The sequence below is a fragment of the Pieris napi genome, chromosome 9, assembly GCF_905475465.1.
Source record: "Pieris napi chromosome 9, ilPieNapi1.2, whole genome shotgun sequence".
Lineage (NCBI taxonomy): Eukaryota > Metazoa > Arthropoda > Insecta > Lepidoptera > Pieridae > Pieris > Pieris napi.
In genome coordinates this window covers 1,163,099-1,189,832 of record NC_062242.1, presented here as the reverse complement: position 1 = coordinate 1,189,832, position 26,734 = coordinate 1,163,099, and the positions used below count along the sequence as shown (strand labels likewise).

The window sequence follows — 26,734 nt, the reverse complement described above, 5'->3', positions numbered from 1 at the left end:
GATAATAAGACTCCCGATGAAGTAATCAATACGATACTGTCAAAGCGTGTAACGAAAACGATGACCTTGCATGCGGAAGGTGCAATATATGACGGGAGTGCGAAGTCTAATTAATTATGCAAGCCTGTCTGGTGGCCGGGTCCGCGTGTAGGTGCGGGGGAGTGGGCTGAAGGGGCAACGAAGGGGCAGCCCCTCCCCCTCTCGGCTCCAGTTTGCGCCATTCTCGCGCGCCGGCACTACACTCGGCTACTCTTTACTCGAAACCGTTTACGGAACGCATCTTACCTTTCACCGCACTATCGTCACATGCGAGTTAAATGTTACGCGTGACGTCGTGAAGTGATTTTGGTGATTTGTGGCCAGTTGGAGCGTGCTGCCCCTCTACCGGTACATATTCTATTATTATAACCGCTTGAACACTTGGTCATTGACATGAGCGCTTATAGATTAATTTCTTTGTGTTTTGTCCATTTGTATACGTCGGTTAATTAATCAAATACTGTTGTAATTATTTTGTTTTGATCAAGCCGTTAATCAAATTATTAATTTAATTCTTTAATCATTAGCAGTGTTTAACCTGCATATTAAGAACCTCTTGAAACAGTTACATTAGATTTATCTACAAGAGTGAACGCGCCTTAGAAAGCTAATTAGCATATAATGCTATGTGCACGCCGGCCTAATATCTTTTGTACTTACTTACACGTTCATATATGGAAACGTGTTATATGTATTATGCAGTTGCGGCAACTATGTAGATTTAGCGCATACAAAGTAGCTACTGATAGCCACACCCCGATTATGCCACTATCTCACTCACACCTGTGCTTTAAATAATATTGCATCTCAATTTCCTAGATCCATTTATCATAAGAATTATGATGATCAAGTTTTGTTGGTTTATATTCTTATCCTAGATTTCGTAATGTTTAATGCACTTTTGTTTATCAGTGATAGCGTTGTTTCTATTACAGCGTCGTCTTGGTAGGAAATAGCTCATTTAACCCGCTTCGATATTTGCTTTTGTTCTTTTCTAACTTCTTTGTTAGTCGTTATTGTTCCTTTGTTCGGTAATATAAAGCGACCGCACCAAGGCATAGCTATTTATAAACATTCGTTGATTGAATTCTATTGTATAACTACTTTTTAATACACCTTTATTTTAAGAGTTTTACAAAAGAGACAATTTAGCTCCATAAACGGAATTAAATGCTCTAGTAGGCAGAAATATAGTCTTACATCCCACGTCCGCCCACGGTCGCATGTTTCAGCCACGTAAATAAATCTCACCAGACAACCTACAACCATAGGCTTAACTCTGATCTTAAATCGTGTGTAATTGTACTTTCGAATATGAAGCGGTTAGACCAGAATTCCAAACAATTGTTGCACGGAAGATTTCTGTCGGTCGAGTCGTGATTCTAGTTAAGTTCAGAGAGTCACGGCACTGCTGCGTTCCGATTAACGATAATAGTCATTCGAGATGCGCCATTATGCTAATCTCCTGTTTTGATTTAACAAGTCTCGACGGTTGACGTCATTTACGAGCACGATTGTATAACTTATGATTATGTTCTTTTAACCAATTAGTTATTTTATATCTTGCTAATTGTTAGGCTACCGTTATTTCACATTCTTCTTTCGCTTCGCTGCCCGCTTTAATGTTTTTGTCTCGGTTTGACTGGGTCTGACCCTAATTATGGGTTTGTTGTTCTTTCGTTGCGCATTAATTAAACCGTGTTATATCTATTAATACGTTTCGTTTATTGTCAATATAAATTATTGCGTCATTTGAACTCTCGCTACATCTTTATGTAGAGAGAAATAGTTTTGATTGTGGTTGTATTTCTAAATGCCAGCGGTAGCTAACCTTATTTACGTTGTAATCTAGTTAGAGAGGGCATATCCATCGGTAGTGGACTAGAGTAACCGGTTACCGGTGGGGTCCGGGAAGGGAGGCACCAGTCGAGCGAGTCGTGTTGCACTCTTGCCCTCCGGCACTCCAAGATTGAGATAAATGTACCGGGAACACGCCGCATATACTCTAATCGTGATATTTTAAACGTGCTCTGAGAAAGTTTTTTGTGATATTGTGCGATTGTGCAAATGTACGGGAATATCGCGGTGAATGATGTGTGTGTAAGTTGTCTTCGGGTCATTGTAACGTGTAAATCGATCGTTGGCTTAACCTGTTATCGTAAAAACTCGTTTATGTGGCTTCATGGTTCGAATGCGATTTAAATTTTATCGCGTTTTAATTGGATTATTTGTTTAGATTAAATAATGAGTGTGAAGTACCGTAACTTGTGTTAGACATTATATAATAACAGTTCAAGATAACGGAATTAGTAGGGAATCGTCCTTGAAACATCTCAAGCTGTTAAGCAACTAAAAGATTATGGACGTCATATATTTATATAAAACCTCATTTAGTGGTACGAACGCCTTCTGTATATAATAAAAAAAAGTTATGACATGATAAACAAAGGAAGAAATTAAAGAATTGTTATTTCAATGTGTGCTCCAGTACTAAAGAGTCCTTGTCATGTCACTGAAAATGTAAGGCAATAGATTGTCTATTGTCTATAGTCAATGGTAAAAATAACTTCGACAAATTTAATAGTATTCTATTAGCCTTGAATCGTAAAACGTGTACGCTTTAAAGAGTCTCTCCTATTTGTAATAAAGTACCTATAAAATCAAGGAAAAGTTTGATTGTTATATTTTAATGGATTCATTGAATTGATTTAATAAGTAAATATATACGTTCTATTTAGCGTACATAATAATATATAGTCCTTATTTAGCTTAGCTATAGCATACTCTTTACCAAAAACCTATGTGTACCTACATGCGTTTTTTAGGCTAAAAATTGTAAGGGTTTAGTTTTGCTATACTATTAGAATATTACAAGCTGAATATTACTTTTTTTACATAAAAGGGTGTGAATTTACATGAATTACAACCTGTACAATAGTTATGGCTAATATGTAATATTATGTAGACTTAATTTTCTAAAACCTAGCGAATTTAAACTAAGGTAATGTTCATTGACAGCGTTCTATAATGTTTTGACACTTTCGTGTGTCTGAGATACCGCACTTGCACTTATGTTCACTTCACTAGGTTTAACTCAAAAGGTTGATTTCTCTTTAGGCGTCTTGTTCCTGTTGTATCAAGAAGTTGGATTGCCTCAGAATTCACACGGTTATGTAGCCTTATAAGAAGTTTACTATACATTTCGGAGTATGCATTGATTACGTTTATACGTAAACACCTGCTTACATATATCAGTCCTCTGTTCTTTTAAGAGTTAATCGAATACCTCTTGGTTACAGATAATAGTATTTGTTTTTGTGTGAAAAGTAAACAGACATTGTTATATTATATAAGAAAGAATGTAGGGTTACATATGCATCTTAATCTGTGTAAACAGCGCGGATCGAAAAGGTCAGACGTTACGTTAGGTCGGTTACGTTATTTATTATGCAATATTCATTTATAACTTCACCTCTATTGATTTTTATAATATTAACTCTTTCTTTAAAGCCTTAATATACAGTAGATGTGTTTCATACTTCCTCTTTTCCAACACAAATATTATTGTCAATTCGAACATGTAGTGAAGATCGCGAAAACAAACTATCCAGCTTTATCAATTAATCGCATTGATAAGATCTTAAAAACTGTGCCACGCCCCAAATACTAAATAAGTATACAATCAAACGGACCTTTGTTAATTGACTTTTACATAAAAATATAGTACGGTATATCGTTACAAAGCATGACTAATGTTGAACAACATTATGGCAAATACATAAGAAAATGGAATAATGTAAATATTAGCTAACACATTGTTAGCTTCCTACAGCTCAGTGAAATCAATCGGTTTAAGTATTTGGCTCTTTATCGAGGATACATATTAATTAATCTTCTTCTTTAGGTGCCACTTTATTACTTTTAACACCTTAAATTGCCTGGTATCTTTTGCTAGTTTAAAAAACTCCTCAGCGGATGTGATGATGGTCCACGTTCCACTCAGGAACCTTGACTTCTATCAGCCAGTCTCTTACTTTGAATTTTGCCCATCATTATCAACTCCAAAAAGTCATATCGATGATGACGCAAAATATTAATTTATAATAATTCTTATTAAAAAGACAATTGTTTACCGTTTGGATAAGGTAAAAAATTAAATTCATAACGAAACAAATATCGCAGCTGTATTATGAGAAATGACCGGAGCTAAGTCAGTCCAAGGGTACAGCTACTCTATAATGACATTTAAATTTTCTTACCTATTAGAATTATCCATTACTTTATTGTTTTATACTTTGGCCCCGGCTTCTATTTTGCGAATGTAACCTTAATAAGCGTGGGCGTTACACGTGGTGAAATTTCCAATAACTTCCTTTGACCTTATTGGAAAAAGCTTGTTTACTGTTTTTAAAAGCAATCAACTGAGTAATAACTTCCTTTAGTTTTTACAACTACCGTTTTCTCAGTACGTAATTTAGGAAAGCCGAATATTTTGTGGATTTGAGTTTAACGACCTTGTTAATACAAATAAGAGTTTGAATACACGTTTCAATTAATGGATGACGATAGCAGAAGAACGCGTTTTGGCCAAAATCTCGCCGGTATCCAGATAGAGCTTGACAAACGAGCTGGGTCTGGATATCCATAGTTGCTCCCCTCACACTTTGAATCGATGTATTTATTTTTTTCTTCGTGTTTGTTATGTTTGCTTATATGTGACTCAATCTTATATTTTATGTATCAATGTGCCGAGTGTTGGCAAGCTTTTGTAATTAAAATAAGAAAACTGTTTTATCAACCGTTTGATCTTTATGCATTACCTACATCGACAGATATTTTAATATAAACTAATAATCTAATTTAGTACACCTACATTTATTCTTGTTCTATTAACAATGTATCCCACACATGTTTGATCACGATTTAGCTTGTCTCTAGCAGTGAGTACAATCAGTTGCTATTCATAATTTATGTACGGCTATTGTACAGAGAGTATTCACTTGTGAGTTACGGTTCACTACACTCTCACAATAGCTATCTTGTTTATTGTGCATATCAAAGGCCCTGCCTAGCTTTAATATGGAACCTACGAAGCCCTCTCTGATATGCAACCTGTGCTTGGGTCGTTTAACAAATTTGATTACATCATTTACATGAGTAACGTCAATTGATGGTTGCATTTGTGTGGGATTTAATGAATGTCGAGTTGTTTTAATGTTAACTGGAAGTAGTTATTATTCATCTTCACTCGTATTTTCTTCGTTTATTTAGAGGTGCATGTGGTGGACGAACGAAGTATGTAGTTGCAAAATTTTCTTTAACATTCGTAGGATTTTTATTTGTATCCTTGGAGTATTGGTTTATTTCGGGAACTTTGGTCCGAAGATTGTAATTAATAAGTTATATTAATTCAACAGCAAACACTTAAATTGTTTAAAAGTTTTTGATGCGGAACTTACTCGAATTTGATTTGTCACGGCTGCAGCCTAATTACTTCCTCGCTTTTTATCATTTTTGTAATGTTATTTTGTCATTCACCGTTACCTAATTGAATGATCGCTGTTCATTGTTCGTGTAATTCCTTTTCTATATCTACGTAATTATAATGGTTCAGAACTCTGAAAACCGGTTTTTGTTCTTAATTTTCTCTAATACATAGCTCATTTAGCTACCTATAGTGTATGGTTGTAATTATCAGAGAAATAATCATCTATATTTTAACAGAAGTGCTAAATCAATTTACCTAAAACCGGATGACTTCGTGGTTTAAACCGATTTTGATGATTCTTTTTTTGTTGGAAAGGGTGTTGCCATAGCATCCCTGAGAAACCCTGGCATTCCTGTCATTCAAATAAAAAATTATGAAATTACCTATTCCATGATAAAGGTTCCCAGAGAAGAGGAACCTTCGGAAATCTGTTCAAAATCAAATGATGATATGATTCCTTTGGTCGGTTTCTTTTTGTTACAAACTTATAATCATTACATGACATGTATTCTCTGAGTGCAAATTTTTTTATGATGAATGGGTTTTTTAACGCGACATGCTGTATACCGCAATTCCATTTTGTACTAAAGATGACTGTAATGCAAATTGTAACCACAATATGCAACAAAGTTGTTCAAATAGAACAATATAAGGATATTCTAAAACCACAGACACATAAAATGTGTCGTTTATTTTATGTCTTAAACGTATGTTAATACACAGCCCAGTAATATTTTATCTACAGATATAACGTTGCAATGTTTCCTTTTGTACTATTATTACATTAAAGACGTTATTTAACCGGATGTTTTAACAATGTTCGGATATTTGTGTATCTTCTAATGTTTACGTTAACATGTAATTTAGGTCAAATTTTTAAACGTCCAAATAAATTTTAAACGTAACATAGCAACTCGCTCGGCTCCATGGAATGTTTAATATCATTACCTATGAACAGACGTAGGGTTTGATGCGGGAACTAGATGTTCTTATTCAGACTCTAGTAACTCAAAAATACATTGGATTTTGGCATACGAGATTAATAGTTCGTGGTAGGACTCTTTCAAAAATCTCACTATGACCCGACGGTCGCCACACAATTTTTAACAAGAGGGCCTGATGTTTAATGGTACCGCCTCTCATATAAACGTACATTGCTAGACTCGCAAGTGTGTTGCCTTTTAAGAATTGGTACGCTCAGTTACTTTGAGGTGATAGGAGTGGAATTTCGTATTCTCCCTCGACGTCCGATGATGGAACTCAACTGCAGGTTAATCCGAATAATTCCTCTGAACAATCCGTGGTCAATACGGTAGATAATCCAGAGAGACATCACATATCTACGCAACTCCAAGGGATCAACTGATGACTGGTCGTCAACCGTCAACAATATTTACTGTGGTTTATCTTTAATAAATAGACAATTTACAATGACATTGGCAATTGTTTTAGTATACACACTTTTCTTAATGATTTTGATTATGACCGTTTGAATCGTTAGTGATAATTAAGATTGCGTTCCGTGGCAACAGTGGCGTGAAATTTAAATGAAAAGATTTTGTAATTGAACTTCTGCGAGTAAGGCTTTTGAAATGAAAGGCGTAGAGGCATTAAACAGGCGTGTGCACTGCTGTCATTAGTGTCAAGCGTACGTGAACTCGAGGGGGAGAAATAGAGGCCGTACTAGCATTTCTACCCGCGAATATACTACGGTAATATCGCATAATAGTAGCTTGTTTATTTCTTAAACATATACATTATACATATTATAAAAGAAAATACTTAGATTATTACAAAGCCTATATACATAGCCAAAACAGATTACGTTGTTAAACAAAACAGAAACATAAGTCAATTAAGTACATCATAAAAAACGAAAAGAATGACCATTAAACAAACTACAACTTTTAAAGGAAAATGAAATTGTTACTGCTGCTAAATACAGTCAAAGTCCTCCCGGTTCCTTAAATATTAGCTCACTTTGGAAAGGTGGAAAATGTCATTCAAAATTATTTATATGGAATTAGCTATTAAGTTTGTTGTGGAAGAGCTGGGAACCCTGACACAGGTATTTTTTACTTAAAAGAGCATAATGCAATGTTTATTATGAATAAACACATTTTTATTTATTTATATAATTAAGCTGTTGTTTTTATTAGAAAGCTTTGAGTACTATAAGAAGTATGACAGTGTTATCAACAGCTTTAAATGCTTGCTTTTGGATTGTTATTCATTAGTTTGAAATCATCCCTTGATTTGATGATGTATCGCGCGGGTTAAGCCATAGTGCGGACGTCAAGGGTGCGACGTAATTGCTCTTTCACCCCTTGCTTAGGAAACAATCTTTTATGAGCCATTCTAGAGAATTTAATTAACTTTGACGGTCGAAATGTGTTTTGGCGTTACCACTAGATGGCAGTAGCTGTCTTCAACACTTTCACTTATGACTAAAATTGAGAACTAGTTTTATTTATAAGTAATTGAAATAAATATTTTATTATACTATGCTAACGAAAGTAAGTTTTTTTATATTGTAAAATAGCATAACAGATATTTCGACTTAGAGTCCGTCAAGAAAAGAGCGTATCAATTCTTAAAAGGCAAGCAACGCATTCGCGAGCCCTCTGACATTGAGAGTGTCCATGTGATCACTTAATATCAGGTGATCCTCTTGCCCATTGTTCTATAAAAAAAATATAAGAATTATCAATAAAACAATATTTATAAAATTATCCAATTATTAGTACGTTTATTATAACACAAAATCGTAAATGAGAAAAAATATTGCTTTAAATGACTTCAGAACTTATTAATCTTGTTACTATTTGGAATTTGCTATGATATCAAATATTTTTGATAAGATAGCATTATCTTGTGCAATCAGTATCGTGGCCCACTTCGTGAGTTGCGTAGGTCATACATGTCTACTTTCTACACCACTTTCACTTCTCTTATTAATTCTATCTATATGAGAATCTTTGTAATAAATGCTACTGTATGGTACATCGTAAAGACTTGGAAATAATAAGAAAAAAAAATGTATGAAGGATTTTTAGGTACAATAAATGTAAACCTATTACTTTGCTTGTACGTGCTACTCTAGTAACTACTTTAAATTCAAAAACTATTTTTGTGTAAGATAGTCTATTTATCTAGGAATGCTATATCATAAACCTAATTGTTGGGGGTGAATCTGCGGTATAGTAATCATATATTGCGTGTTGTTTCCCACGAGATTGCGTACTTCATATTGTTTTTTTTTTATTATTATCAAAGAACTATAAATAACTTACATCATGTAAAACATGGTGTAATGGTTGCAGCTTCTTACAAACATTGTGTAAAACAAAAAACTTGGCGATTAAAAAGAGTGGCGGAGAGTTTATTACGAGTTCTTCTTGCCCGTTCTACGCCCTTGATTTGAGAACTGGCAGTAAATGTAAAATTAGAAGCATTTAATATGTATTTCTTTATTTACGTTCATAAGTGTACATTGTGTTACCTAAATGAATAAATGAATTTAAAATTTCAATTCATAGAATCTTAACCTACTGGTAAACAATACATACATTTATAGCCCTGCTATCTATAAAATAGGTTATGTTAGGCTAGTTTTAAACTATAATTGATCTAGTTAAATTCGTTCAAGTAATGTTCATACAAAGCTCAAAAATATAGTTTTTAAGCCAGTTTAGCTAATCAGGTTTTATTCTATGGTTCTATTTCTTGTATAACAAATTGCAATGATGAAAGAGAAGTACATGTTTGTAAACACGCCTACAGAACGTAGTCAAATCGCGACGGTTATCAAAGGTTTTTTTAAAAAGGAAAACTTTATTAAGTAAATTACACTTAATATTCTTAACTAATAGTCGATATGAGACTCTTATTCTAAGTTGGTCGATGTTAGACCCTATCACTATGGTGGTCGATATTAGACTACCTTTAATATAATTATAATCTTACAGCTAAAACCCCTTACATGATAACTTTGATTCGTGGAACACAATGGAATCATAAGACTAAGCATTGATTGCATTAACGCTTACGGTGCTATTTGGGTATCTGTGTGACATTGTAACTTTTCCCTCCTTAAGCTCGAAATCATCTGAAGAACAATTTTTCGGAGGATGGTTTCGGCCTTGAAATATTATACAATATGTTTTTATCTTTTTGTATGTCAGAAAGGATATAAGACTTAAAATTAAAATTACATATAGAATTATTGTCCCTAAACTGACACTATTGGTTTTCACTACACTATCACTTTGATTTTCACTGTTTTGTAGGGCGTATGATAATACTTTTAAATTGGTTAAATCAACCCCATTCAGCTTAACAGGATTAATGTTGCTCTGGATACTGATCTTCAAATTTTCAGGTAAATTTACTAGCGGCAGCTTTTGAGATATAAGCTTCTCACCGTTACTGCTATGTATTCTTAAATTGTGATTTGCAATGTTATATTGGCATTTATCTTCTATGGTTAATAAGTAAGTATTTATGAGAGTGTAATGTAAAATTTCATTATCACAGGTTCTAACCAGATCAACAGGTGATTTAGAGTAGATTATCCATCGGTTAATCTGTAAAAGTTCCACTTTAATTTCTTCGAATTCTATTGGAATTTGTTTGCAAGAGACGTTGTGAGAATATTTCATCAGGTCCAGGATACAAGTGTCTTCAACAGGTACCATGGTCTGCAGCTCATCACAGAGGTATATTTCTTCTTCTATATTCTTACATGGTGTCGACAGCGATTTCGCTTTCAACCCCTTCGCAATAAGGTAAGGATACTTGGGTAATATTATTAAGGTAAGGTTTGTTTCAGGTTGGGTGATAGGTAAGGGTACAATTTTATAATAAAAATAAGTTTCTTTCTTAACTAAGGGTATTTCTAATACTAAAGTAATAACATTGTTCTTAAAATACGATTTCAATGTCATGGACTGTTCAATTCTTACAATATTTTCAGGAATTACTTTAAATATCAGCTTATCTGTTTTCTCTATGATTCTAAGTACATTAATGAGTTCATTAGTATTAATTATAGATTGATGTAATACGCCCATTCTACTGAATGCTAAAATGTTTTCAATCTCGGTCAATTTTGTGTAAATTATTTGAAAATTATGTAAGAAGGAATTATAGATATGTGTTATTTGGTTAACATGTGAAATAATTGAAATGTCTTTAATATTTTTATTAATTTTATTAATTGCATCACTTAATTGTTCGAGATTGTTTGTAATATTTATAGTAGAGTTTGCAACAAGTCTTATCATTTCGGTTATAACAGTAATTTTCTTTTCCAGAGAATGTTCACGAGATTTTACATTTTTTATTAAGTTGTCATATTTAATAGCATCATCGTAATCCAAATTTCCTGTTATCATTTTAACTAGAGATCCCAAAGGATTAATGAGTCCTCTTTTCTGTCTATTAATTGGTACAATTTCTGAATATTTGTTCAATGTGATATTTAACATATAATTAACTTGAAGCTTAACATCATTGAAGTATATTAACGAAGAGCTACTGGTATTTAACTGTAATTCTACTATTCTATTTAGTTCTATATACCTATGCATATTAAATTCTAATTCTTCCTTAATAAGTTTAATATCTAATGTCTTAATTACTATCCACTTATCATACGTAATCATAGCGGTTCCTTCTCTAAGAGGGAGAACGCCTGGATTCTTCTCAACCTTTTGAAGTTGAAGGGCCCGGATCGTTACTGCTTGGGTCACTAGCAGGACGAACCTGTGGGGGACGTTTTATGTCTTTTATTGGAACATTTTTATCTTTTGTGCTAGTTTCTACCAATACTACATTTCTTTTTATTTTACCCATAACTTTTGCTTTTTCATACCTGGGCTTATCCTTGCTTCTACGTCGATTTATGCCTTTAATAAAAACATTATCACCTTCATTTAAATCAAAATTAGTTTCTCCTACTCTACTTTGTTGAACTTTTTCTTTCCTAGTTCCTATTTTATCGGTTAAGTATTTGTATAAGTAGTGAGTTCTTTTTGCATGATCCCTAACTAGTTGTTGAGTATATTCTTTATCAAAATTTAAATTAAATTGATTGTTATTTTCCGTGTGACCAAATACTACTTCAAACGGAGTGAGACCTGTTACTGAATGGATTGTTTGATTGTAAGCCATTATAGCATAAGTCATCACTGATGTAGCATCTGTGAATTTATGTTCATATTTCGCAAGTCTATATATTTCTAAAATTGTGGAATGGAATCGTTCTATTAATCCCATTGAGTTTGGATTGTTAGGGGTGCCTATGTGAATGTCTATTTTATATAATGTCATTAAGTCTTTCATGAGTTTATTATTGAATTCAGAACCAGGGTCTGAACTGATTTTAGTAGGTACGCCGTAGAATGAAAAATACTTTATAAGTGCCCTGACTACTTCAGGTGTCGATCTATCTGGGATTTCAAAAGCTTGTGCTAACTTACTAAATGCGTCTAATATGGTTAAGTAATATTTTCCTTCTATGGAGAATAAATCTATAAATAATTCTTGAAAAGGTCTTGATTGAGTTTGTGTAAGTTGTAATTGAGGTTTAAATGGTCTACGATCGTATTTCATACGTTTACAAGTGTCGCATGAATTTATTAAACTGGTTACGGTTTCTTCTAAATTTGTCCAAAAATAAACTCGTTTTAAATGAGAAATTGTTTCTTTAATACCTCGGTGACAGGTTTTGCCTACGTGATACTTCATTACTATTTCCTCTTGTTCTTTTTCGTCAGTGACATTAATTACTCTTTCAGTGCATTCATAAAGCTTTACGGTTTCTTTTCTAAATAATGAAATTAATACTTGTGTGAATAATTGTCGGTGTGCTTTATTTTCGTAATAGATAAAGTATTTAATTTTGGGTCTAATATATTCTTTAAGAAATTTTTTTATTAACTCGGAATTATCTAGGGGTAAGTGAACCTCTAAAATCTTTTGCTTGGGATGTGAACGAATTTTAACTGAAAGTTCATTTTTAAACCATGGGTATATTAATATTTGGTTTGGTTTTGTATCTATAGCTTCGTAAAGTATGGGAATGCCATCAGTATCCATATCTTCAGCAGAATGTGCTGTATCTGTACTAGAGTTTATTGTTAATGTACGTGATGATGACCTGGAATTAACTCGAGATGGAATAGACCTAGATATTTCAGAAAAAGACATAGAGTTACTGTTATCATTTTCAGGTTCTTTACTTTGGTTGTTTTGTCCTAATCGTGTTATTGAATCGGTTAATTCTTGAATATAGTAATCAAGATTTCTATCAGAGTTATCTACATTAACTACCATTGATTGATTATCTTTATCGTTTTTACCTAAAGCATTTAATTTAATACGAGTTTTATGCTTAACTTGATTAGAAAAACTTAATGGTATATACTGGCTGTAAAAAATATCTCTATATTCAAAACACAAATTATTGTAACTTGTAACCATTAGAGGTTTAGTGAATTTAATTTTATAGTTTTTATCAGTTGCATTCTGTATTATAGTGGTAGCATAACCGTTTTCGCATTTTACAAGAGCAGATGGTGTTCTTATACCTTTACCAAAATTAATTGAATTTAATATTGCTTGTCCATTAGGAAGATTAACAGGAACCTTAACACGAGTTTCAGAACGTGCGTCAACATGAATGGCAAATGGTGGACTATAAATAATTGGTATTTCTGTGTCACGAGTTTTTAAAATTTGATTTTTCATGTCTATATTAGCGTCAAGTTGTTTTAATAAGTCTGATCCTATTAAACCGCCATAATCGCTATCCACATTATAGATATAAAATTTATGATAATCTGTACTACAAAAAGTTTTAAAGAGAGGTATATAAATTACTTCGTTATGGTGACTCTGTGCGTGTGTACTCACGACTTCGAATGGCTCATAATATTTAAATTCTGACAAATACTTATTTACTATTTCAGGACTTATAAAGGATCTTGAACTACCTGTGTCTATCATAAACTTACTATTTATTTCGGGAATTTCAATATGTGGCAACTTTAAAGTACCGTGATGATTTAATTGTATTACTTCGGTTTGTCGGTTATTGAGGCTTGTGTATGAAAATTTTCAGATTCTGAGGTGTCAACCGCTTCTTCTGAATTTTGTTCTAATTGACAATAATTATCTGGTGTAAAATCGTTCGAATCTACATTATAATATTCATAGGGATAATTATCTTCGTGTGTATAAAATGTTTCATGATCGTAATCTGTGTAGTTATTCATATCGTCGTTCATGTAATTTGTATAAAATAAATTATTTGATGTTCTTGGTGTCATAAAATTTGGCTTAGCTTGAGGCGCCGTTCGCATCGATACATCGTTATCATATCTATGTACCGGTTTTGGTTGATGATTTTGTGGGATACCAAATTTAAATTGTTGTTGATTCGCTGTTTGGGGGAATTGCCTGTATCCAAATTGAGGTGGTCCACCATCAAACTTAAATTGTGAATTATTAGGATTATTAGGATTATTAGGATTATATATCCCTTGCTTTTGGTTGGTACCGAATTTAAAATTAGAGAAATTAGGTTTAAATCCTTGAGGTTGTTGTTGTGATTGTATTCCGAATTTGAAATTCATTGGAGGCTTATTTTGGTATTGGGGTAATTGATTAAACTTATTAAAATTATTTTGTGAAAAATTATTTCGTGATAAATTATTTTGTGGTAAATTATTTTGTGGAAAATTATTTTGTGGAAAATTATTTTGTGTTAAATTATTTTTTTCATTAATATTTTGAGTATATTTTTGTCTATTAACACTCCGTGATTTATATTGGTTAAGGAAATTTACTTCTTCCATTACTACACTGAGCGCGTCTTCTAGAGTTGTACATCTATGTAATCGGACAACGCGTATCATATCTTCGGGCAAATTGAAAAGGAAAACATTTAAACATGTGTGGTTATATATATTCATCTTCGCGTTCTTAATATTCTCGTCCTCTATTAAATTAATTTTTGAAAATAATGTGCTACGGATGCTTTGGATTCGATTACAAAAGCTTAAATATGACTCGCCTTGATTAATTTTAATATTTTCTAATTCAATCGAAATACATTCTTCAGTTCTAGGATCTCCGAAATGTTGGATAAGAGTTGTTCTTAGCTCCTCCCAATTATTGATGTCTTGTCTCTCGCTAATCAAGTGACTTGCCTTACCTCTAAGGCGGCTTGTTATAACATGAAATATGTATATATCTTGTGCTATATTCGGATGTTCTGGCCTAAAGGCTCTAATGACATACTCACTTTTATTTAAAAATAAATTTAATAGTTTTTGTTCCCCATCGAACTTAGGTATAATATTTAGAATATCAGTTGGAATAGTGCGTATTTCTTGCATTTTTAAGAAAAAATATCTATTACAATTAATTAAAAAGTTTAAAGTTATATTCTTTACTTACTTACTAATTCAATATAATTTTCTTTTGTTTTCAATTAAAATTTTTATCAACTTAAAATTACTTAAATCTATTTTACACAATACACAGTCAAACGGAAATAAAATGGGACAGGTTGGAATGCGAAGAGGTTTACTCACATAAGTCTGCAACCCATTTCTTCTATTTATAACTGCTTCTGCTTCTTTCACTTTTTACCTTTTACCGTCGAATTACGCGATCAATAATGACTTATTTGTTTGGTCGTAAAATATCCGTTAAATGCGTAAAAACACACGCGCAACCCTATACTCAGACTGATTTTAAGTCTTCACAGGCACAGGATCACGACGGATATCCTACCGGCTGCGCCAGTCAAATCGCGACGGTTATCAAAGGTTTTTTTAAAAAGGAAAACTTTATTAAGTAAATTACACTTAATATTCTTAACTAATAGTCGATATGAGACTCTTATTCTAAGTTGGTCGATGTTAGACCCTATCACTATGGTGGTCGATATTAGACTACCTTTAATATAATTATAATCTTACAGCTAAAACCCCTTACATGATAACTTTGATTCGTGGAACACAATGGAATCATAAGACTAAGCATTGATTGCATTAACGCTTACGGTGCTATTTGGGTATCTGTGTGACATTGTAACTACGTTGATGAATGTGCCTCGTTCGATGTTTATTTATTGAATTTGCTTTGATCACGATTTAATGTTACAGTTCATTGATCTATTTATATTAAGCAATAGTTTTGTAAGCGTAATACGAGATTCAAATACCATTATTGTTCGTAATTTTTACGCAAACTAGCACAGTTAAATTGCTTACAAATTATAATTAAATGTTCTCTAAACAATAATTTAATCGGAAATTAATTTAGCTTAATCAGTTAAGTAATGTTTATGTGAGGCAATTATTTGTAGCTTTAAGTAATACTTGTGAATTACATTAATTTAGGCTAATGATATCTCGGTTATGTTTCTTATTTGCACCGTTCTTTGATAGTTTTTATGTTAACCATAGATATCAATAGACAGTCTACGTCTATTAATTTAGTATCTGTGTCAATGTGTAAAACATAAATAGACCATACAAGGTACATTGTATAGTCCTTTGAGACGGAGTTTGCTTAACGCGATAGCTATCAAAATACATACTAGATCCATAAACCGGCTGTTTGTCAATTTCCCCATGACGCAGCGCTGTCAAAGCATAATGTTCGAGCTTGTGCACATAAACAGTTTGGGCGGACCACCCTCACCCCCCGAGGGCGGGCGGATGCCTCGAAAGTTTGCGTTTAATGACCTTTTACTGGATAAAGATATGAACGTTTTCGTTTTGTAATTTATTAAAATAATTTTTGTGTTGAGTTTTTACGTAATGTGCTTATTCATCTACTGTAGTACAATTGTTGTTCCTTTTTGAAGTAAATGGAACTCCAGTTCCTGAGATTAGAGTTTATCCGTCAGCCTCAAATAATATAGTAATCATATATTAATATTAATGTTGATGAAGGACATTTTACAATTCGTCGTTCAGTTTAAACTATTCAATTAAATTTTATCGTTTATCAATCAGTATTAGTGCACTACTAGCTGACAGAGCAATAAGGTGCGGCGCTGACTCGACAGTATTCACGAAAGCTCAGACTGCTGACTCATTGCCTCGAAGAATGATGACTCAGCTTACAACTAAAGCTTTATTTATTAAACGGTTTAGTTTGTTACGTTTTATAGATATTGTTTACGTTTTTTGAGTAAAATAGGTAATGTATACCTTGATAAACACAAATACTTAACAATATAATTAAATTTCCCACAAAGGATTTCTCTATATACACATAATAACTGCTCAAAGCTAAAACTTGGTTGAACTGTTTTGACTAATCAGAATAGAAGAGAATAATAACACATTATTACTCTCTTATACAGGATTATATAGGATTATATACAGGATTATATTTCCAAAAAATGGCTTAGAATTTGATTAGAGTTATATTATTTTTATAAACTGAAAATTTATTGCAGTATTAAAACCTTTATAAATGACTATCAAGTTTAAAATAAGTAATTTTTTAAACAGTCGTTTGTTTTTTTTTTAAAGAAAAAAGTGTAGAATTCATTATGTCTTAATTTCAGAAATAGAATATAAATTTAATGATATAATGTTTATGTTTTAAAAGTCGATTAAGTCTACTTGGTTACTAAACGGATGCGACGTCAAAAGATTATACACGCCCCAAATTACTTTTTAATGAGGCCCCATAACGCTCGGCTAATCATAAGACACAATTACCATTAAATAACGCGGCTGTTAATATGAAAATAATAATGTTTTGTTATCGACTAATTCACGAGGTCATCTTGTCTTCATTTGTCACAAATTTTTTATCAAAATGACTTGAGAAATATGTATATTCAACACACAAATATACGTATTTCGCGAGACGTGTGATGTGCAGTTTAAAGATAGAAAAAGTCCCTGGACACAATGGCAGGGGAGTAGAATAGGTATTCTTTAAAAAAAAAAATAACCTTAACTAAATGAAAACTTAAACCTCATTTGAAGCATGATAAACAAGGTTACGGTAACTTGGCAGACTGTTGTAAAAGACATCAATATTTTCATCGATAATAATAACAATTAATATTTAGAAAATTAAAACATATTTAAAAAGTTTTGTCCCTGTGGCAGTGAACCTTTAACGCTGGCAGGGTCTTGTTAATATTAGTTTATTATTTATTTACATTACAAATATATGTAAAGATTTGTGTATTTGTATATAATCTTTAAGTGGTCGGCTTTTTTATTTAGGCAAATTTAATTCAAATTCTGTCGTATCTTTCTGTCAAATTGTGTTTACGCTGTTGTATAGAGACATATATTATAATTTGTACTCTTTAGAAATTTGCTTCTACAATTCTGACCTTTGTATATCACAAATGTATCCATATTTTAAATACTATATAAATTATTGCAGAGAGTGGAGCGAGAAGTTTCCAAGAGTCCCGCAACGACGGGGGGAAGGAAGAAGGCAGCTGTGCGGAACAACGGACAGTTGAACACCAGCGAACCCCCCGCGCAACCTGCAGGTAAATAGTCATGTTTTGCATCTGCGGCAGACATATTTATCCAACCTGATATCTTTTTAATACAAGAATTTTCAGCCGTGTCATAGGAATATATTCTATTCTTATTTTTCATTACCAAATGTAACCTTGAATTAATGAACTCATTTCAATAGCGTTTCTTGAGGCAATTTTTGCCGGCTGCCCACTAAAGTATTACCAAACCAATTCGACTTAGAATTTTTCAAGAAAAGAGCGTACCATTTCTTAAAAGGCCGGCAACGAACTTGCAAGCCTCCTGGCAATGTAAGTGTCCATGGGCGGTATCACTTAACAGATGAGACTCCTGCCCGTTTGCCTCCTGTTACATTTGAAATAAAGCCTTAATTTAGTTTAGATCCGTATTCTCTTTACAGTGAAGCGAACAATATTACTAATAAACATTACAACGTTCTAATAATAGCGAATAATTTAATCAAATTAACAAAATTCCTTATGGATACAATGAGGGCTTTAAGTGGCAATTTTACGCTTATCTGTTATACTTACGTTATAGGTACCTGATAATGAATACAGCTTGATTACTAGTTGAATAGAAATTTAAATATCAAACAATTATACAATCTAATGTATTGGATATAAATTTATCGTTTCTCTTAATGGATGCATACCTATTAAAAGTAACTTGTATAAAACCGTAGGAAACTGTATGTCACAATAATTTACGAATCTGCATCCAGACCGCATATTGGTGGAAGCGATAATAATTTATCTAATATGCGTTTTAATTGTGAACTAATATCCATCATACTTACTAAGCTAAAACTTATACCGATAATTTATCGTTAGTGAAATTTACAATGTGTATGACTCTAAACTTGGCGATTAAAAAGATTGGCGGAGAGTTTCTTGCCAGTTCTTCTTGCCCGCTCTACGTACGAACTAGTAAAATGTAAATTTAGAATCAATTTAACATCTTTTCTGTTAACGTTCATAAGCGTACTTGGCTAACTATATGAATAAAGTTATTTTGAGTTCGAGTTCCTTTTTTTTATTTTTTTTCGACTGAGGCGCAAACTAGCTGCTGTGGTCTCTGGTAGATTGACCAGCGCTGTGGAACATTCTGCTCCTCAGCATAATGCTCAGCATAATGCTCAGCATAATGCTGCTGAGCCAAGGCCAATTACGGCCACAGCACACAGGCATTACACACACATTGATTATTGTTATTTTGTGTTTTTATGTTAGAAATAAATGTTATGTCTATGTCTATGAATATATATTAAGCATTGCAAATCGACGAAAAATATAATTTTTTCAAAGGAAATATGAAAATACCACTCCCGCTTTAGTTATTGTATAGATCGAACAGTTTAGTATGGATATCACGAAGCCTCAAAGGTCCAGTTTAATACGAGAATATTGACCATTCAACTCCACTGATTCAGTTCCCAAATGGGATTGGATGGGCTATTCAGAGATTCCCATTGATTTGAATGTAATTATGCCATTGCAGACCGGTCTGGCCCCAGTACCGTGAAATTTAAATATTTGAAGTATATCTTAACTGGTAGAAGACAGAAAACTGATTCAGCAAACGATTGTTTTCGTTCTACTACTAATAGTGTCTTCTACTCTTCTTGTAGTTCTTTATTGTGCATGTCTCATCTTGATTTTAATATACATATATAAAATAAAAGTAGCCTTTATTACATAATGAGGATTACACTAAGCCCATGAGATTGAGATCCCTTTTATTCCATCTTCCCAGGTTTCAGGTGGGCGTCCTCTTTTTTCTTCCCACTTTGCCATTCCAAAAGCCTTTTTGTTCCATCTGTCAAGACAAACGCGGGAAATGTCCCTTTTACTCTTAATTTTTTAAAAAGGTTATATGTATGTGGTTATTAAATGTTACGCCGTTTTCACTTTCGTATCGTTATAATGAATATAAACAAAACAATCCTTAATTAAGCATTATAGTACATTTTTCATGGCAACGCAAGGCACGAAACGTAAATTATTATCTACACAGTAAACTTGATTTATTAAATTCATATGTTAATGAAGGTTTTAACTTGATTACGAAACATAGTATTCTGAAACAAGTTTTAACCGCGTAAACTTTATACGGTAAATAAATTTTACGTAACATGTCATATCGTTTTTTTATGTTTTATTTTGGGTCGGGCATAAATCTGAGAGTCCCTACTTTCTCTAATGGACGGCTGTGACTGGCGATTGCAGTCAAGATGGATGGCGTCCATTTGCGATGAAATGGAATCGAAACATGTGTGTTTTTCACACGAAAACATTATTTGTTTTGTACGTATTTCTAAAAAGGATTTTGTATCTAGTAACGTGTTCCTTTAAAATCTGCGAATCGGACTAAAATACTTGTATTTAAAAAATGTTCTCTAATTTGTACTTTCAATGCCAAGACATTCTACAAATTGTCAATACTATCCATATTAAGTAAACTAAAGGTCACAAAAACAATAAGGACGTATGTATAATTAAATAATAATTTCTTGTTTTCCTCCAATATTCTTGCTTAAGTCCGCATTGTCCTTTTCAAGTTGTATTTAAAACCTTCAACATTTTTGAATGTGATTTCTATTCTCGTCGCATCTGTCGACGGATATCAAATAATTCAACACGCGTCTTTGGGCTAAAAGGTTATCCTTTGACTGAAATATTGTATCCAAGATAAAGTCTGATAAAACGTGCTTTCATTTCGCTGCGTGTTCGTGACAGGCTGTGACGTCACAGGAAGGCTGTGCCGGGGGCCATGTAAATGTTCTAACAATTCTTTCATAATGATTTTTAAATTGAAATTCTTCTATAGCGTCGTCATTATCTCTACTAAGACTATGTATTATTAATATAATGGCTTGTATTTAATATATAAATTCGGGTTACGAACATTATCATATCGTTAAAACTGCGCACCCTCTTTTGACATTGTAATTTTTCATGAATGAGTCGCGTTCATTATTCTCGAATTATTCAAAATAAATTAAATTTCGTAACCGTGACCGATTCCTATTTACATAATAAAGAGTTGTCGGACATCTTGTATTCCAACGGTAATCTTACGTAAGCTGGTGACTGATACTTTCTAAATAAATATTAAAACGTGTAGATTTATTGTCCTCACTTCTTTGTCTTTATTGATATGAAAGTAGGAGATCTATCTCTTTGTTTGCTTTTCTTCTTTGTGTCATGTTTTAATTAGCTAGCGCATTTGCAGTATCTAGCTTTGTTTAGTTATTGTAACTTAGGTCACACAAAAGTTCTCGTTTAGTATGTGTAAACTCAAAATTTATTTTAGCTTCATCAAAGAAATCTATTATATTTGATAAAGTTCGTAATATAAGATGTTTCAGTATAATAATGCGAATTATTTAAATTACTCCACCCAAGTTGGGAACTATGTAATGTATTCCAACAGTAGGCAACTTTATATTGGTTTTCAAGTTCTGAACACTCGAGTCCCGAACAAATATTGCTTGGATCGTTTTAACTTTTGTTCATCGAAGTTGGGTCACTTTCGCTGTATAAGCTGCACTGTCTACAAGTTTTATTTTAATTATAAACTTGTTTAAAGAATCAAATACCAGTTATTTAGTCCTGTTAAAAATTAATGAGTGGCGCTACACGCTGTCGACTTTTTCGGTCTAAGGCAAGCCGGTTTCCTCACGATGTTTTCCATTTGAGCGAATGTTAAATGCGCAAATAGAACGAATTTCATTGGTGCACAGCCAGGGATCGAACACGACCTCAGGGATGAGAGTCGCATGCCGAAGCTAACACTTCGCTTTACTCTTATTTATTCCTGTTAAAAGATGAAATTACATAGAAATGCAAACATATACACAATGCAGCAATGTAGATAGTTTGAAACAAGATGTACAACGCAGAAAGAACGAACAAAGACAATGTTAGTTTGTAGAGGCTTGAATAAATATTGCTAAGTAATGATAATCTGTAGATAGCACAGGAAGTTCATTAACATAAACAAGCCTCATCGTGTTCAGACAGATTTAACAGTGAGACATGGAAACGACAGTCCTTTGTGTCAGTTAAACGGAATTCGGATATTGGTCCACGGCGTAGTCTCGCTTGTTTACTGAACAATTTGCTTTTAATTGGTTTTGCCGACCGCCATTGTGCCCCGTGGCAAGTCTTTCAATTTTTTTATATCAATTAACGTTCCGTTTAATGAAGCTTTGTTGCTGGATGTTTTCGTTAATCGCGCTAATATCTTGATTCAAGATCGATTAAAATGTATATACATATACAATATATTACATATGTTATTGTTTCGTTAATATTTCTTGCAGATTTAATTAATATTGGCTCAATTTACATTATTTCTTGTCTTTATGCGACGGCGAGGTCAATATTTCCATTAATTTAAGGCCAGTATCAATTTGGTCTACACGAAACCTGTTATGTTATTTTGGTTATATATTTGAGGCATACAAATTGTGGTATTTAATTTGGTTTGCCAGAGGTTGTTTGCTGAGAAAAAACTTATTTTCGCTATAAAGATTAATTGTAGAGATGGGCTGGTATGTTGTGACTATGTAACGAAGTAATCTGCATTTTGGCAGTGTTATATGAAATTTTGCGTATATATTCAGGTTGTTGGTGCACGTTTTGCATAAATTTACACATTTACCGTTAAATTCACTGATATTCCACAATTTCTACATAACAATGAGGCTGTTGCAAATACTTTAGCGTTCAAGGCTAATTTTTATTGGTTAAATTTAGCTGTTGGTTTTAAAATAATATCCAAGATAAAATCATTAATGAACAGTATAAAAATGATAATGTTTTCTTAGACACAGTCAACGCTCACTCCCCATTTGTGCAAAACAAGCACACGAACACGTTTCGCGTGTATAGAGCTTATACCAGTGCCCTTGTGAAGTCGGAATAAGTAACAATATTAAATTTGCATGCCGACGAAGCCTGTGGGGAACGGCCGGGAGCCGTGGGCGTCGGGGTGAAAGGGGGTATGTGTCATGAGCGCATGCTTACTTCTGTGGGGTCCGGGTGGCAGTCGTGCAGGAATGCGATGTGTTCACTTCACCCCAATCCCTAAATTCTTATCCACCTGATTCTAATGAGGTGAAACGATGCGTGTATAATTCGATGTTTTGGCTATTTGTTTGTGCCACGTGAAACGGAACGAATGATTGAGTACTGAAATCATGACAGCCACGCATCCGGCTGCAATTATGTGAAGGTCAGTGACTCGTAACTCGCAAGACACGTGAATCACTACGGCTTAATTAAAAAAGAAAATACTCGTTGCGTGGGCTTCGTGTAATCTACTCCGCAATTTGCAATACAAACATTTCATTATGTTTAGATACCGTTTACCGATCAATAGACTTCATTGTGTAGTGTTCATTATCATAATGTTGATGATTGTGGTGTTGTAATACATTTCGGGTGATAAAATTATAAGGAAACACTTGGACATCAAGCTGGTTTGATTTGATTTCTCCTCTACCTACTCCTAACCTTATAAACATTGCCGTGAAACCACCTAAATCAGACAAAACACAGCTAGATAAAATATAACAAAATGAGTCACAGTTGTGATTTGCGATGACCGATAGATTGCTTGGGCATAAAATGGATGTATGCATAGATTAGTTTGAAGATTACAAGAACAATGGTCGGGGAAATCGACACCGTGAAACCCGAGCGGCACCTGCGTAAGCATAATAAGTCGTATCGTGAACGTCACGTAGTCGTTACGTAAAGAACAATGCCCGGCTGAGAACGCGGCCGTGAACGCGGCGCGAATCTATACAAGATCTATTTTATTGCGCTTATGCATTCAAAACATTTCTACACAAATTCGATATTGAATTGCAAATATAAGATACCGTTTCCGTCTCTGTCCACTGTATGAATAGGAATTTACATATTCACTCTTTCTGAATTTGTTTCGTGCAAATGATCGCGTGTAGTGTTTACTGAGTATCAATTTCGTTGTGTCCATTGTTCTCAGCATTATTACTTGCTATACAGATTATAATGAGCTAATGATGTTACTTGTTTTTCTTGTGAGAAGGTTTACTCTTGTTCAGGGGCAAAATTCGATAGTATTAGATTTTAATTATGTACTTTCAACTCTGTCTTTACCGTTATTCGTTACTTGAGCTGCTGCATTTATCTCAGTCACAAATCTATATACTTCAGCTATTGTAATGGGGTCTTTTATATCTGGCTTATCTTCCTTGAAAATTTATGGAACAGACACTAAAGGCTCGATTTATAAGTGTATAGAATTCCTCGTCCTTATACGACTTGCTACTCTTTGTTAGTTATTCTTATTGTAATATAATAGAACGTCGATGTATATATTTCTTGGTGAAGATTTAATAAGTCTAGACCGAAATAATCGATAAATTGTTCGCAGGCGTAGGTGTTCAAATAACAAGCCGATGTTAACATCTACCTACAATTCCTCTCGGCATTGTAAATATGTGTTTCACTCAATAATGGAGGTGACTCCTGTTCCGTTATGACTTTTATTCGTCCCCTATTACATCTGAACATAAAACCGGCTCCGCAGTATAATTGTTGGGTGAGCCACGTTTTACTGTCTGCGTCTCCTTTATGGTATGCCTATCTCCTTCTAATCTGCCCTAAGCTCGGTTTAACTATAAGCCCAGTGGTCCCTTCAAATGAAATTCGTCGTAATCGGTTCTCTGAAAAATTTATCACAACCCTTTCTTTAGAATCTCGCCCGTTTTTATGGTTGGCGGCTGCGTGGGTCGTTATTTAGTTGATTGTTGCCGTAAATCTGTGTTGTTTTCGAGAATCGCAGTGCTATTATTTCAAAAAACTTTTTATTGACCAACAAGAAATCGCAATATCAATTAGCTGTCACGAGATAACGACCGAGACGTCCAAGGTGAACAAATAGTGGCCAGATAGTTTCATTGACCTTTAGGTGATAATTAACGACAAGTCTATGAAGTGTTTGACTTACAAGCTAAATTATAAGATAATTGATTCATTTTGATGATATTTTTTATAGAATACAAATAAATGTAATTACTTTGTTTAGTTAAGTCAATTATATATGATATTGGCTTTTTTATTATGATAAAGTTCACAAAAAAGAGTCCGATTTTTACATGAATTACAATCTAGCCTATACAATAATTATGTCTAATAAGTAGTATTATGTTGATTTAATTTTCTAAAATACTAGTGAATTTAAACTATGGTAATGTTCATTAACAGTCTTAGTGTTCTATAATGTATTGACACTTTCGTGTGACCGAGATACCCCACCACACTAGTTGAGAGATAATTAATTAAGATGCATTCGTCTTCAACGTATTATTCAATTGTCATCTAAATTGGGTGTACTCAATTTCTCGTTTTTGTCCAAAGAGTAGATTAACCTCAAGGTTAAAGTAAAAAGGTTAAAGTGATTGCAGATTCAATTTAAATTCAAAATCTTACAAAAATTTCCTCCCACATGACTAAACAACCATGCAATTATGTAATCACTTTATTAATATTGGTGAGCGCGTGGTGATTGACGCCCGAGGTCTTACGTGCACTCGTTGTGACGGATGTTCATTGTGCGTGTTTGTAATATTCAATACATTGATTTTACTTTACCCAACGATGTTCTAAACAAGGTTTTGTCTTTAACTTTGTCGGACCAACTTTAAGCTCCACTCTCTTGTTTATTTTACAGAATAATATCATCTAAATTATGCTTTTTGTTAATGCAGCATACAACCGTCTTGGTATGGACACGTTTATTTCCTTAGCTGTCCAGGCAATAGATACTTCATCTACTACTAACTCGTAATGTTCTAGAATGTTTTGACGCTCAATCTAACTCAATTGTTGTATATCGTGTATACTGTATGGTAACGCGATCGTTTTCATTTAAACTGCATGTGGGTTAAATCAATTAACATCACGATATCTAGACATCCGCCAAGATTCGCTCATCTCGAATATAAATTGAATTTTAATGCTCTTCAAATTTATTCGTGTCGAGAGACGCGTGAAGCATTGCTACGGATATGATCTATTAAAACTTTAATCTATTTTTAAATAGTCTGTGAACTAGTAACGAATTATTGTATATAATAATTGTATCATCATAGTGATTATGATATATGACGCATTTTATATTACTCTATCGTCAATTAAACTTATTACAGTAGAATTTTTAGTCGACAAACAAGTTTGTCATAAGATTATTACCACAAGATAAGACCATTCGTAATAATTGTGCAAACAGCATTTCAAATAACACGCTGTGAATTTTCCTTTGGAAAAATACAAGAAGGTTTCAAAAGATAATTAAATGATCGTAATTAATTAATTAGATGAAAATAAACAATTGCAAATCGTAATTATTGATAAGAATAGCATTCCTATTCAAAGTTATACGTAATAGAATCTTCAAATGCGTCTGCTAATATATGAAAAATAGATTTTAATTGGAATCATAACAAGTGGGTCATATCTAGTTGCAAATGTTAAATTATTGAGTCTGCCGGTGGGTGCACATTGTTCAAAATGGCGGCGCGCAGTAATGGCTGCCGGCCTTGGGCTTGCTCGCAAACGCAATCAACTTATTATTCAATCTCATGTCGCGAATTGGTCCGAGGTCCAAC

At 33.3% G+C, this 26,734-nt stretch overlaps 1 protein-coding gene across 5 annotated transcripts in view; it reads left to right on the top strand.

Annotated features, from left to right (window-relative positions):
• LOC125052488 (lysine-specific demethylase 3A) overlaps window positions 1-26,734 on the top strand; it is a 153,188-nt gene that overhangs the window by 68,220 nt on the left and 58,234 nt on the right. For 2 of the 5 annotated variants that reach the window (XM_047653369.1, XM_047653368.1), the window contains exon 7: window positions 17,966-18,077. In XM_047653369.1, coding sequence (XP_047509325.1) covers window positions 17,966-18,077 — 112 coding nt within the window. Of the gene's footprint in view, window positions 1-339; window positions 388-2,091; window positions 2,140-17,965; window positions 18,078-26,734 lie in introns of those variants that run through there. The other 3 variants (XM_047653371.1, XM_047653370.1, XM_047653372.1) reach the window with 3 other exon arrangements.